This window comes from Amborella trichopoda, chromosome 3 (genome assembly GCF_054954075.1).
Source record: "Amborella trichopoda isolate Santa Cruz 75 chromosome 3, AtrichopodaSantaCruz75HAP2 v2.0, whole genome shotgun sequence".
Lineage (NCBI taxonomy): Eukaryota > Viridiplantae > Streptophyta > Magnoliopsida > Amborellales > Amborellaceae > Amborella > Amborella trichopoda.
In genome coordinates, this window is record NC_142338.1 from 9,116,398 (window position 1) to 9,132,500 (window position 16,103).

Sequence of the window (16,103 nt, forward strand, 5' to 3'; positions counted from 1 at the left end):
TAGTTTTTCTCCAGCAGTTATGTGACAGTTGAAATGTTGATGCAAATTGATCGAGTGATCCCTTGAGAATATCACTTTTAGGTTTTCTTGTTCCTATGAAATAACTTAAAATACGACTAGTAAATAAGTAAGAAATTAAGCTGAAAACAAACCAGGCAAACTCACAAGGTGCTGTAACTTCAAACAGACTCAAAAGTGAACAAGGCCGTGTCCTAAAACTCGAAAGAAAAAATATTAAACCCGATGCTTCCTGAAGAAGGAAAAGATTCAGAAAAAGGACTCTAATATTACAGGTCAGTTCATTTTACAGCCTTTTCTATTAATGCCCAATGAGTCCCCACTTCATACTGTTTTACAATGAGTCCCCACTTATGTATCAATCATATTTTGGTGAAATATCAGCACTGTTCCTTTGTCACAGTTAAACAGGAAACCATAGGGGCAGATATCTAAAAGAAAAGTTCGCATCTATATGAATAAATAACAAGAGGTGTATAAAACAAAAGGGAAAAAAAACATAAGCTCATACAAAGCCTTACAAATCAATCTTGCCCTTGGACCCAGATCTTCACAGTTTTATCATTCCCTAGAGCACCAGAAGCGATTTTGTTGTCAGTGGGATGGCAGGACACAGCAATGACCGTATCAGTATGGCCTTCCAATCTTTGGACTATCTTTCTGGTCTGGAGATCCCATAAATACACGCAATTATCCTCTGAACCACTGACAATGTACTTTCCATTTGTCACCGAAAATGTGGAAGATATACAAAATTTTGAATTTACATGGCCTGTATATGTCTTCAGGAATTTACCAGTGGAGAAATTCCAAAGCCTCTGCAGATACAAAATGAAAATGTCATAATGTATAGATTTCGCTAAATAAAGATGGGAGAAACAAGATAGCATAATAAATTAATGTTAAACACAGCCATTTTATTTCAAAAGGATGAATTTAACATAATTAAGAGTAACAAATGTGGATTATGTCAAAAAATAGAAAACAAAAAAGAAAACTTATCAAATTATCCATAAGAGAGTAACAATTTAACATCTTACCCATATTTTTTAGTGAATTTCAAAATATCCATAGAAAAACACATGATCTTGAGTTGACATAGCTGCAAATGGGTAGAATGTTAAATAGTTCATCTCTCATGGATATTTTGACAAATTTCCCAAAAAAAAAAAGACATAAGAAATGCATTGTCATGTTCCAAGACCACCTGATTTCAATAAGGGAGTAGATTAGGCCACACATGTATTCGTAATCCACTCAACACAAAGGGTGGGCAAACTAGGAAAATATGTTGGGCCACATTGCAGACCATGATTTAAGTAGAAGATCCAAAAACAGAGCCGGTAGATGACAATTATTGAGTGGCCAAATCTACCTGGAGTCAATTGTGATCTTCTCCAAGGTTCACCACAAGAGAATTATTTATTGGATAAATACTTAAGACAGCAAAACAAAAATATTTTAAAGATAAATTAATTTCAGTGAAGTGAATGCAGAAAATAAAGATAAATTAAATTTAACAATGAAAGAAAACAGGAAAAGTGAGTCACAACATTGACTTCAAACCAAAATGGAACCTTGCACAAGAAACATATTTAATTCTCTTTTCTTGGCTTTCTTGTTTCTCAATTCTTAATATGATCAAATAGGTTTAACTTGATCCTAATAATCTTCCATTATAAAGATTAAAAAAAGAAGATAGTGAATGCCACCAACAGAATCCTGTTAGAAACCTCTCCCTAACTTTCCCCATGCTTTCATCATTTCAAATTCATCAAATGCCATGGATATCTTTTAACCACCACAGAGTCCAAACCAAGATAATATTTTCCTTTTCTTTTCCTTTTTTTGGCTTTCCGTTCCATACCAACATACCACAACTTCTAAACAGATGTGAAACTCAGAGGTCATATCCCTTCCAGATCAAGAGGTATTTTTTATTTTAGCACAACAGGCATTTTACCAGGGCATACACTTCCATGACTTCCAAAAATTGTATGTCATTCCTTAAAAAACCAAGAGTAAATTCCTTAAAATGGCATGATTTCATTGCACTAATGCCTCCTCTGTTTTAGACATGTTTGCAAAGCGTGTATGAGAAGATAAATAGTATGGTGTCCACTATGTATCTTGCAAGATAGGGGTGGCAGCTGGTGTGTTCAAAAGAAGCATATGGATAGTTCTAACTCAAATTTTCATCTCTCACAGGTTGTGGAATTCACTGTGTTTTCTCTCCATTGCAGTCTTGCCAAAGATCAGCACTGGTGGTCATTTCAAAATATATAGAGGATTCTGTAACCACAGGTGGATGGAATCTCTCAATTGGTCAGATAAGGATAAATACTTACTAATGGTCAAATAAGGTGGGTTTCCTTTATACAATGCAAGAGTTAGAAAACTTCCATATGTCAAATCCACCAGGCACCATACTAGAAAGGCCATTTCATTTCTCAGTCAATGTTATACTAACAGCTCACTTGGGGGCTGGTGTCATGTGTCAACACAGTGGAGACTTGGATACACGTTGACACAGCACCCGACATGCCCAACACGTGGTATGTACATGTTGCCAGTGTCAGGTATAATAAGTGGAGTGTTGAAACTTCTGCAAGAAGTGTCCACTTTAAGTATCACCCATCCCCTCACCAAAAAAAAAAAAAGCAAATTTATTATATTTGAACGATTATACCTTATCTATTTAAGACTTTCTAAGTACAGCATATTTCCATAAAATTAGGATAAGGATCAGCCTGGACGACACCACAGAATACATTTTGACACCCTCTTATGAGAGCAGACACGTGGTCAATGCTCAGCGCTGATTTTCCTCAGAACTCCCTGTTGGGTAAAGGCACAAATGTAAAAAGCGGTGTTTTTATGAGTGAGATGACAACAGATTTTTCCTGTTTTCGTACCACTAATACAAAGCACTTCTTTGTGGGCCAGCCTGTCATTGACGGCCACAAAATCGGTTTGCTTCCAAACTGGTACAAAATTCTTGCTAATTTAAAGTGATTAGAGTCAATAACTTACCGAATAAATAGGATGAAAAGGAGGCCCAAACAACTTAAAGAGGAAGTCATTAGGAAAGAGGAGCATTTAATAGGTAAGTTATTTAGATTTTGTAAAGACAAGGAATAATCAATGGAAAAGTTTATATAAGGATGCAACATTATAATGTAGAACTACGAATGCCCCTCAAAACCCCATCGGAAAAGGTTGTTTTAATGTTGAAAAACCCTTTGATTGATCATCTCGACATCGAGATGTATGACCATGAAAAATAAAAAGATTTCAAGTCTCAGAATTAGTGCATTTTACAACAGATTATCTACACCGTCCATTTTCAATATTTTCATATGTTTATAGATCTACTTGATTTTAACCATTTTAGAAATTTAAAATTTTATAATTTGACATAAAAATCGATTTTGAGATAATGCTAAGAACATTTTGCATCAAATTTATATACCATGATAAAATTTGAAGGTGCACCTTACCTCTATAGCTACGGATGCATCCGTATGCGAACTGCCCCCATAATCAATAGCAAGTTACATTGGTAGGTGAGAAGCATTTCTTTAAGAAGTAGATCTAACCATTGAATACTTAAAATTCAAATTTAGGATACACAATCATATGGAAATTGAAAATATATTGCAGAATCTGAATTTATATTTTAGTATTCTCAGCTAAATTTTTTTTCATAAATAATAATAATTACTTAAATATTAAAAAAATAACTTAATTTATTAATATATGATCTATCTTACAAAGATGAAGAAATGTGTCTCAACATTTGACATAAATATGAGTTTCAAAAACTCTAAACCTAAAACTGGCATTGGACATAACACAACCAAACATCATTAAGAGTAGGGCGAAAGGGCATTTTAAGTAAAAGTAAGCACTTTCCTTTTTTTTTCCTTTTTTGACAAGGTTACATAAAAATGGAACTTGAGACGTAGGGTATGAAAACCCAACTGCTACCGTCTTGACCCAAGTCCGATTCCTAGTAAAATTAAGCAATTTCATAGTGACATTTCAACAAAAAGAAGAAAAGAAGGTTAAGCAAAAGTGTCAAAGTTTCCCAAGCATCAATGTAAGTACTAATTTTATTTTTTATTTTTTTGGGGTAATTCAGTGGGAAATAAGTCTCTTAACCATGGTAGGAAAGGAACTCAAGACATCATGATACGGTGACCCTCCACTTCACCACCTAGCATTGGGCCCATTCCTTCATACATGAGTTCCATCTAGGATATAGCACTCATATATGAGTGTTGGCTAAGATGTGGCTGCACTTGCCAAAAACCATGGCCACATATAAAGAAGTCACATAGCTTGTGAATTTCTAATATTTCGAATAAATGAAACCCTCAAAATTTCCCATCCAAGTAACATTTGCATAGTTAACATTTACCCATCCAAATAACATCCTGAATTTTTTATTTTTATGTTGTTAACTGTTTGAATTTTTGCTTATAACATTATTTTATATATTTCTCCTTTCTTTTCTATTTCCCATTCTTCCATTTCTCTACTTAAAATTTTATATATTATTATAAATTTTTTATTTGCCAACTGCAGGGTTTGCTGCCTTGGACGAGTCGACTTAGACGCACCAAAGTTGGTTGGGCGCGACAAGGTGCCAAGCCGTAAGTCCCTCAACTCGGGGGGTATATAAAATTTACTCGTTGTTCATCACAGGAGTGTTAATTTGAGCCCCAATTTTGCCTGTGGACTCGTTTTTGCGTGATCCATCCGCTAGATAATCAGATTTGAGCAAAATCCATCCTTGTTGGGTAAGTTCCAACCCGCATGAAGGGCAAATTTGATGGATTTGAGAGATCGAGTTTTGACCTAGGTTTTGCCGGATTTTGAAAGAAATCATAGAATTGTTTTATTTAAATTCATTTTTCATTTTCCATGTTGTATATACTTTTTTTTTTTTTTATTTCCTCTATTTGTTTTATTGATCACCACTTTTAACGAATTTTCTGGATTTCTGGGAATCTAGGGTGATTTGGAGAAAACTCAGGTGAGCCAACTTAGACCCACCTGAGTAGTTCGGATTGCCAAGGGCCGAGTTGCATCCCTAAGCCACATTTTCAAAAGTTAGCTAAGTGATGATTTCATTAAGGGAAAATGTACACATCAAGTACCGCAAAGGCACCTACAAACTGCGATGTATATATCACAGGACAGTGCAAGACATAGAGATGGGAAAAATAGAAAGGAGAGAAATAGAAAGAAAGAATCAAGGGTGAACAGGTGAAAATAGACGAACAAGTGGTGAGATACTCTACGGGTCTGTTTGACAACTGGAAGTTGGTTGTTATCTAGAACCTGGAAGTTCCTTCTCCCTGTGAAGCTGAATTTGTTCTGGCTCCTAGTACTCAAAGGTATTGTGTTTGGTAACTTGTCTGAAATTTAGAGGGAGCCTGGAAACCTGTGTTTGGTATCACCTAGAATTTATCAAACCTGGAGACCTGATAATTAACCAATTTAATCCATTCATGAAAGAATTTGTATTTGGGGGTAATATTGATTTTTTAACGAGAATCTAATAGGTTATCCACAATAGATCAAGCAAGAAGAATGGATTTGTAAGTTACTAATGGTTTTATAACGATTCATTGTATTATTATTTATGTTTCCTAATTATTCTATCCAAAAAACCTCCTCTAACCAAGCTCCTTATATACAAAATATAATTCTTAGTGTCAATTGGATTTGCAAATTAATGTTATACGCATCAAATTGGACTGGTTTAGGCTTTAGAGAGAGGGAACTAGAGATATATACTACCTTATTTTCAACAGTCAAAAGATAAACGCCAACTAATAGATACATGCTAACTTATTTGCACGTCCTACACCTTTTTGCAACAGTCAAGAGATAAATGCAACTTATATGCAAGAGCGCACTTTGCTAATGAATTATATGATAATTATCATGCATATGATATAATGCTTTTAAAGAGAGAGAAAAACGCTAATAGAAGCATCTTGCAACGGTCAAGAGATATATGCAACTTATTTGCAAGAGTTATGGCGCACTTTGTTAATGAATTATATGATAATTATCATGCATATGGTGTAATGGTTTAAAGAGAGAGGAAAACGCTAATAGAAGCATCAACATATAACATCAAAACATCCAACAGAATTCACTGATATATGATGACAATGAGAGCAAACCAACGATGGAGTAATATCCTAGAGGTAATGACAAATAATAAAGAAACGAATAATAAAGAATTGAAGACGGCTTAGGCGACTGTTAATAGCACGAAATCGAGATTGGAAAAATTACAGCCGCCAACAAACCATCCCAAATCACACGTCAGCTCCTCTCACAAGCCCACTCAAACCCACCCCCGAACCAGGGCTCAAACCCACCCCTGAACTCAAATCCATAAGACTTCCATGGACGAGAGAGAGAAAGAGATTTGACCTAAATTTTGCAGGGACAAAGCGGTAAAGTAAACAAAAGAGCATGAAAATAGACATCAAAACTACGCAAAAATATATAAATACATCATGAAGCAAGCTTGAGATCCATACCTGATGTGCTCCAAAACCCTCAAATCATTGCTTTTTTTACTGTGAGATCAAGGCAATGGAGAAGGGGAAGAGAGGCAAACAAAGATGCTTGGATATATGGGTTTGGGGGCTTTGGGTGAAGTTGGAGAGGGAAGAGAGGGAACAAAATAAATAAGAGAGGTTGCGCGCAAAGTGATAGAAGAAAATTTGTTCCTGCGGCGTTTGATCCACACTCCTAAAGCTTCGCTTTCCATGGGGAGGGTGGGAGGGGCACGATCCCAATTTTTGAGGATGACGGACTTCTCACGTCTAAAAAAAAATAGTAACCGACCTTGGAACTATAAGTGTGGGTTGGAATTTGGGATGCCCAACGACTTAAGTTCCAATTGTCAAACGTACCCTACATGTCAATGACACATAAGAAGGAAATACTCACTTACTCCTTGGCACGGACTATAAATTCTATGAACGTTTATTATATATTCTACAGGTATGTCATGTTAGCCTCACAAATTTTAGGTTAAATGAATCTTGACACCGGAAAAACGACATTTATCAACAATGATGCTAGTATGGCTATTGTTTTACCAAGTTAGAAAAATGGACAAAAATGGCGAGAGATATTTCCTTTGAAAAAAGGATTGTGACATTATATAATGTAGGGATATTGGTAACAACACCCTTATATGAATAAAGAAGACAAATAAAAATACATTACTCAAAATTAATAAAGGAGCCTCAATTGTAAATATTGCATTAGTGCATACTGCAGAGCTCAAAAGCCCCCACAAACTGCACCCACGGTTATGAGTGATAGTTTACGCGCTTAGAGAAAAAACTTCCATGAAGAAATCTATGATATATTACAATGAATCAACAATGGAAGAGAACAATCTACACTAACCAGCCTTTCTCTAAAGTGAATAATCCACTTCAATATGTTTTCTCCTATCATGAATTATTAGATTAAATGCAGATGAAGAGATCTGAACTCCAGGATTTGATAGAAAAACCATGTGCCAAATTGATGTCAACAGAAACTCAAAGAAAGTCCCACATTCTGCCTTTCTGAATATGTATACCGTAACATGTCTCTGTTGAGCCATAAAGCAATAGAAAGTCCCACATTCTGCCTTTCTGAATATGTATACCGTAACATGTCTCTGTTGAGCCATAAAGCAATAGAATCTTCTGAAAGCATATGAGTACCCATTATAGACCCCCAACCAATTTCCAACAATTGGTAAAATCAACCAGCAACCACCATCACAAGCTGAAGGCTACACGTTAAGTTCTTACAGTGCCCATTACATATGTTCTCAAGACAAAGATTGTGTATGCACTTCCACTGAGAACATTATAACCCAGGAGGGCATTTGTAAACTAGAGAACCAGAAAATATGAGAGAGATCCCATATCTTTCAACTAAAACTCTTGTTGTCATATCTGTTCTACCTTTGAGAAAGTAGTCATGCTAGACTGTGTTTAATTCACAATGTCCACATACATAAGAAGTGTAACTGACTTGCCACTTGACAATGAAAAGAAAAATGAGCAATCCAGGAGTCGGTGATAGTCAAACCAAGCTCCAGCAACTTGCTTAAGGCCTTGTTGAGAAGACAGCGCGAGTTATATCAGCAGTATCTGGTTTACTCAAAAATATATCACTGGTATCTGAAGCGGATACATTACATTTCCTCACAACAATAGACAGGAGAACTCCTGTAGTTGTCAAAATAGCTAATGGATTCCATAATCCTGAGTACACCATTTGTCGACCAAATGTGCAATATATGTAATGATTGCAGTATGCACAACCTGCTAAGGTTTCAGCTTTGAATGCCTTGCCTGCTAGAAGAAGTAGAGGTTCTCAAGAGCCATTTGGTTCTAAAGCCTCAATTTCTTATTACAGTTTGCCTCTAACAGAAATGTTCCAAGGAAACCTTGTAGGTAGAAGGCTCTTGAACTGAGATCAAAGAAATAAAAAGCAGTGTGGCACTAAAAGAAGAATCAAAATCATAAAGGATATGAGGAATAGAAAAATGAGAAGACCATTCAACAAAATCATTAGTAAGAGAATGGAAAGGAGGTGCCTAATGTGTTTTCTCTTTAGAAGACTAATCTGTAACATCTATGGGAGGGAGCCACCTGTGCCTCTACCATCTATCAAAACCTATAAGCAGTTTTTTTTTTTTTCTATTTTTTTTGGGAAAGAAAGGCATAGAAGAATTACTGCTCTCATTATGTCTAACATAATCTTTTAAAGGACATGTCATGTCAGTCTCTGGAGCTACGACAGTTTAGCGAAACATGTATGACAATGACAGGTTATCAGAAGAACCAAGTGGAAAACTCCTTCTGAGAAAGAGACTTGATGAAAGATATAAATTTTATTAGTTCCGACCACATAACTCCTATAAACCATATGTGTGCTAAGAAACAAATATTCAATTAATTGAGAATTACAATTCTGTATTTCAGAGGTAGGAGATAGAACAAAAATAAACACGGCCAAAGATATAAAAACAAGCATAATCAAGTTTTTTCCAGTAAGACATTCAGTGGATGAGGCATTAAGACTAAACGAAATAGAAACCTTAGATATTAGGTCAAGTCTTTAAAACAGATTTTTCCCAAAAAATACTTTTACATGGGGTCTTAGAAGTATGGAATGAAGCTTCCATTATATACCATACCATTCCATTAATCCAAACCTATCAAAATTTCGGAAATATACATGCCAGTGTTAAAATAATTAAAAAAAAAAAAAAAGGGTTCACCTAGCACCTAGGTGGCCTCCCTGCCCTGCATCAAGGACTAGGAACCCTGCCTAGGCCTATACAGCCCTTCCTAGGCAGCCTGACCCCGGGTGGCGGCCTAGGCGGGTGCCTAGCGCCTAGCCTAGGTGCCCGGGCAGGCTTTTCCCTTGCCTAAGGGCAGAAAATGCCCTCGGGTACTTTTTTAAAGGGAAAAAGTTTTTTGAAAATGCCCCCCTCCTATCCACTTTTTTAAAGGCCTATCCACTTTTTTAAAGGGAAAGGGATGGTGGAATGGGGTACTTTAAACCCCTCAAAGTTGGTTTTCATACATTAGTTTCTCCCCCAAAAAAAACAAACAAATCAAAAACCTTGGATTTATGAAAATTTTATGAGGCTAAAAGTTTTTGAGAAGCTTGATAAATCATTATAAACTGCACCTTTTAATGAGTTTGAAGACTAAATTCTTTTGAATTTCTATTGTATCATTTTACTTTTATGACTTTCACTATATCGTGGAACTTTGGATTTTGGAATGTTTATGAGATTCGAGTTTATGAATTATGGACCTGCGGTTGTGGACTTGTATTTCATTCCGTTATTCAGTATTTGAGTACTTTTATTACTTTATGGATATGAAAGTATCAAATCTTTCAGAATTTTACCCTTAGTTAATTAACTTAATTTAATCTTATATTACTAAGTGCCTAGTGATTTACTACAATTGTAAAATGTGATACATATTATTTCAATGTGTTTTACAGCATTCAGGGGAATATGTTTGCATATATATGTAGTTAAAATAAATGCAGATGCTTAAATACACATATTTTTAACTGCAGATGCTTAAAAATATGTGTATATTGTTGTCAAGGCACCTTGAACCTTGGGTGCAGGCCTAGCTTAGCACCTAGGCGCCCCGTGCCGCCCGGCACTTTTTCAACCTTCATATGCTATCATCAAACAAAACAAACATACATCCCACCAAATTCAGTATGTATTATTTTATGGATACTTTTCAGAATCAATTGCTTCAGTAGAGTTTCCAAAACTCTGACTGAATCATTTATAAAAAGCAATAAAGAGATCATAAACTCGTTGTTGAAGATTTAAAAAAAAACAATAAATAAATATAAGAGATCATAAACTACAATTTTTTCTTTTGAAAAAAATGCATGTATATCTAGTGTCAACAGACATAATAGAATACCTTCATCCCTATGTTCAAGGACATGGATACGAGAATCAACATTGATTCAAATTTGAAGAATCCAAGTCACCTAACTATTTGTGCCAAGTCTAGCACGACATGTTTGTATAAGTCCATACAACACGTGTCTATATATTTATTCATAACATTAATTTATGCCTTTAATAATATAATTAACTTAAAAAAATAAAACATATGGGTCCAAATCAAATATACATGTCCAAAATCCAAATCATAAGATGTCCAGATACACATGCTTGCTAAATCGACACAACTGTGTTGCAATGTCTTGTTTGCCCAATCTATTACAGAAAATGGGCTCCTGACATTCAAATAGACAGAATCAAATGTAGCTATATAGCAAAGTTCTATTCTCAAAATTGTAGAAATAAGTTGTGACATTTAGCCCGTTTTTACAATAGACAGTCTAGGTATAAAAGAATGTCCATCTAACAATCAGCTTCCCATTTTCATGTTCTTGAAAAAGACAAACGTCATGAAGAGAAAAGGTCACAGAGTTTTCATAAATTAGCCGACTAATAGAAATTAATTTCAGAGTTAAACCATTACATCAATAGGCATTGATTCATATTATTGATTACTGATTCATGCAATAAACTTCATCAATAAGCATTGATCCATGCATGAATAAATTCCAATTGGAAATGTGACATAAAATGCAAGGGAAATAGAGCTAGCAAGCAGGGTTCCAGATGTCCATTTCATTGGAAGCAAAATCAAGCACTAGTTCTCAAATACAAAGCCATGGGATTCATCTCCTTTTTCTTTGTTGCTTTAACGCAGTCATGAGGCCAAGCAATTTAAATCCAGTACATAGGACAAGCAATTTAAATCCAGTCCTCAGATAGCTCCAACACTCCAAATCAATACTAGAATATCGAATCACCAAATATCAATGGTACAAGATCCTTCCATTGTGAAACATTGTGTCCCATTCAGTTAAAAATCAGATCCACATATGCATCCCTATTCTTCGCACTCATACCTCCTCTTCATGCACTCAACAAAAAGCAAATCAATGACTTGTAATAAGCAGGCAGCTAGAGTCTAGAGATTGCGGCGGATATTCCTAATCTTCATGATTTCAACAAAACATACTGCAATCTCTAATTCAGATATGGCAAGCAGGTCAGGTACAACAAAGGTTGTACACATGAGCATCAAACCTAATGCATTCCTCTACTGAATAAGCTAGTTTGGTTGGGTAAAATCACAAGAAATCTAAATCAAAAATTTATTAAAGAACAAAACTAGTGACAAATTACTTTTAAAAGCTTATGAGTGTCGACCAATATCAAGGAGAGAAAGAGAGGAGAAAAAAAGATAAATTTAACCAAAAAATAAAAATAAAATAAAATAAAAACAAAACCAGTACCAAGTCTTACCTTTAAAGCCCAATATCCCACTCGAATTAAGAACAAACGGAAAGGAAAAAAAAAGACAAGAAAAGAAAAAGATATTCCTTTAAAATCCAAAGAGAAAAGGAGACAGACAGTGAAATGTTGAAATTTCAAGCCCAATAACGCCTACTAAATCAAGAACAACCTGGAAACAAAGAGAAAAGAAAAATCACAAAAAATAAGAGAAGAACTATAACGTATTACGGAAAAGAAAACAGAATTAGAGTCAAGATTTCAGCTTTCCAACCCAATAGATCCCATTAAATAAGGATGACCCAATAATACACACAAGAAAAAAAAAATACAGAATTCACACCTTAAGTTCAAACAACAAAAGACTTGAAAATTAGAGAAAAAACACGGTACCCATGCATTGTCAAAAATTAAAGTACAAGGCATCCATTCCTTTACCGTCCAAAATCTAATGAAAGTAGACTGATAGATGGGGAGAAAGCACAGCAACAGTGTACTTTCCAAAAGCTACAAACTATCAGAGGGAGAAAAAACAGTACCAGTGTATTGTCAAGTGTTCCAGCGAGTATAAACTTCCCATTGGGCGAGAACTTAACGAACGACACCGGAGGGTTCTCATCATCAATTAGGGTTTTTGTGCAATGGCCCGTGCTCGAATCCCATATCCTACACAACCCATCATAACTGCTCGAAACAATGAGAGAACCATCCCGATTGAAATTCACAGCAGTCACAGGATCAGAGTGAGCAGGCAAAACCTTCAAGCACTTCCCAGTTTTTGCATCCCAAACCCTAACCGTTTCATCAAAAGAACCAGAAACAATCATATTCGACTGCGGATTATAGTTAACACAGAACACATAGTTAGTGTGACCTTGAAGAGTTTTCAGAAGAGAACCAGTCTGAACGTCCCAAATCCTGACTGTTTTATCATCAGAAGCAGAGCAGATGAAGCGCGAATCAGAGGACCATGCGAAATCAGAAATCCCTTCACTGTGGCCTTCAAGTTCTTTGCGAAGTGAACCATCAGAAGAGGACCAAATCCTTATCGTTTTATCAGCGCCTGAGCTACCAAGGAGGCGACCATCATCGGAGAACTTGACGTTTGAGATTGCTCGCTTATGGCCTGTGAGTGTTTGCTTGAGCTCGTAGGGTTCGATGGATGGGGCTTCCGAGGAAACCATTGATGCTGGAAAAAGCTCCTGGTTTGGCCGGGAGAGGCTCTGGTTTAGCCGGAAGAGCTTCTGATTGCGCCGGTAAAGTTCGAAGGTCGCGGTAGAAGACTGTCCCCTTGTGTTTAATAATAATGGGAAAGGGACAAAGGGGCGGGAAAGCGTTTTATGAGAGGCCTCTATATGTGGAAATCTTCCGTTTTAGTTGTCACACCTAAAACCTAAACCTAATTAATGGACTTTTTGTCTTTTTTTTTCTTAGAAACAAAAAGAGAATAAAGCTTTTTCGCCCACGCCACATCACCAACCTTAAATCAGTGAAAAAGCTGTAATGTTGTATATTTCATTGGCACCTATTTTCTTTCATTCTGTAAAATTTTAAGAAAGGAACTGGGGCTATCTAGTTAAAAGCTCACTCCCTAGTCTATATGAAAAAACGGGTAAAGATCTTTTTCCCACTTAATTATCTAAAAAATAACCTAATTTTTTTATTTTTTATTTATTTCTAGGATGCCGTAACTCATATCTTCGAAGACTCAAGATCTAAATCAATTTTGAAAAAATTTATAACTTTGAATCTTGAAGATTTAAAATCATCTCTTGGCCTCATATTTTCTAGGTCTAAAGCCAAAAAATAAAGAATTTGAAATCTATTATTAGATAACTACCAAAGGCGGTACACTTTTTTTTGGAAGTCGTTAACTTCAGACCTTGAAGGTTTAAAATTGTTATTTAAAAAAAATTGTTTCAAATATTCAACATCCAAAGTTATTAAACAAGTTATGACTTTGAATCTAAAGATCCAGAGTGAGGGTGATGTAGAAAAAATCGAAAATCGGGGAATGAGTGTGTAACACCCTTGTTTTTCTGGTCTCCCTAATTTTCTTTCTTTTCTAGCTTGCAAACTTCTTATGTTTTCTTGTCTAATTAAATTACGCAAGATCCTCAAACTAAAACTAAAACCAAAATAAAAAATAAACTTTTTACCTATGTTACTTCACTCAAAAGTATTATTGTGAAACACATTAAAACATGGGATTGTCTATTAAGAGATCATGTATCTTTTGTACATAGATGTCACAATCATTTTTACTCATTAGATGTCAAATTGGACGGCCTGGGATAAGTCATGAAGTCTAAGAATATTTTTTTGGAAACTTTTTGTCTATTTAATGACACTCTTACAACTACCCATTTGAAATTTAAGAGACAATAATAATTGTGACTTCTATATACAAAAGATAAATAGTCTCTTTGTAAAAAAACATTTTAAAACATAGCTAAAATTCCATATAAGCCCCTTCATTAATAAAATTCACGTTCATTAGATCGTAAGCCTACTTCAACTACCTAGACTTACCAAAACTTCCCTAATCAACTTCCGAACCTTAATTAAGTCCTAATTATTCCTTAATCATCCTAATCCAAGTTCATGAGGCCCAACAAGGAAAGATTTAATGGATTAATGAGGGGCACATGGGCTTGGCCTCAAGAATTGACCCCCAGTGATCACAAAAGGGAACCTAAGGTAACATGCAAGGTGGACCATTACTCTTTTCTTGACGGTTAACATAAGAAAAATACAAGATATACAATAAAAACAAGATGTCACTAAAAAGAAGTGGCAAGAGCATAAGCCGTTTCATTAGCCTCACGATAGCATTGTTGAAGAGCAGCATTAGTACTTGATAAAGTATCCTTAATTTCATGAAATATATTCCTTAAGCTCTAAGGATATTGGTTTCACCTTTACTCCAGGCAATAACATTTGTCGAATCTCTTTCGTTAATCCTACCTCTTTCCAAACTAGAAATCTATCTCAGTCCTTCTAATAAACGTTGATCTTCAGCTTCATTTATTGTTGTAATACTGCAAGGACCCGACTAGGAAAAGATGATGTGGCTCAAATTATTTCTAATTAGTCCCTCGAAACCAGTTGCACCTGGATTACCGAATGAGCATCTATCAAAATTAAGTGAGTAGGAATTTAGAGGTGGTGGTTTCTAGACATTGTCGCCACTGCCGAATGATATTGAAGATTAGTGTTTACAGCCATTGTCGCCGTTGCCAAATGATTGTTAATAATTAAACTTGGCTGAGCCGATAGATGGGGCCAGTCCGAGTAACTCACTCGAGTACAATACGAGTTTTAAAAAATAAAAAAAAAATCAACACATAAGTAAGAAAATATATAATATTTCCTTAACATATCTAACATTTTGCATCGCGTGGCGTGCTGGCTGCCTCTTCCGCTAATAGGTGTTTTATGAGTTAGGATCGAATCCTTGTTTCATATCATGTTTTATTCTTTTGAAATAGTATAACAATAAATATATAAATAGCCTTAGAACTTTGAAACAAATATTTGGTTAGGCGTATTGGTTAGGGCACGTGCTTTTAGGAAATTTTTTTGTGGTCTCGGGTTCAGTTCCTCTTCTTGAATTTTATTTTTATGTTTTCACTCATGTTTTCTTTTTTATTTTTATTTTTATTTTATCACTCATGCTTTCTTATATATATATATATATATATATATATATATATATATATATATATATATATATATATTTTTTTTTATTTTTTTTTTTTTATTTTTTTTGGTCACTCATTCTTCCTCTTAGAAAAAGAAAACAAAAAGGTATCTTGCCGTTTTATGTGTTAAACATTTTGGGATCGAATCCTTGCTTTATCTCATGTTTTATTCTTTTGAAATAGTATAACAATAAATATATAAATAACCTTAGAACTTTCAAATAAATATTTGGTTAGAGCGCGTGCTTTTAGGAAATTATTTGTGGTCTTGGGTTCAGGTCTCTTCTTGAATTTTTATTTTGTCACTCATGCTTTCTCTTAGATTTATTTTTTTATTTTTTTTTTGTCACTCATGCTTTCTCTTAGAAAAAGAAAACAAAAAAGCATCTTGGCGTTTTATGTGATAAACATTTTGGGATCGAATCTTTATTTATCTCATGTTTTATTCTTTTGAAATAGTATAACAATAAATA

General features: G+C 35.0%; 1 protein-coding gene across 1 annotated transcript; it reads right to left on the reverse strand.

The window, feature by feature from the left end:
* Positions 1 to 264: 264 nt before the first annotated feature.
* LOC18428882 (uncharacterized) lies at positions 265 to 13,198 on the reverse strand. The gene is made up of 2 exons (XM_006838179.4): positions 12,466 to 13,198; positions 265 to 836 (listed from the first exon to the last, which is right to left on the reverse strand). Exons 1-2 carry the CDS (start codon positions 13,108 to 13,110, stop codon positions 543 to 545), a joined length of 939 nt encoding a protein of 312 aa, XP_006838242.1. The 5' UTR covers positions 13,111 to 13,198; the 3' UTR covers positions 265 to 542.
* Positions 13,199 to 16,103: the final 2,905 nt, after the last annotated feature.

Coding starts and splice junctions, on each gene's coding strand:
- LOC18428882 (XM_006838179.4), bottom strand. CDS start 13,110: ATGGTTTCCTCGGAAGCCCCATCCATCGAACCCTACGAGCTCAAGCAA. Junction 837..12,465: donor GAACACTTGACAATACACTG/GTACTGTTTTTT, acceptor TTGTATCTGCAG/AGGCTTTGGAATTTCTCCAC.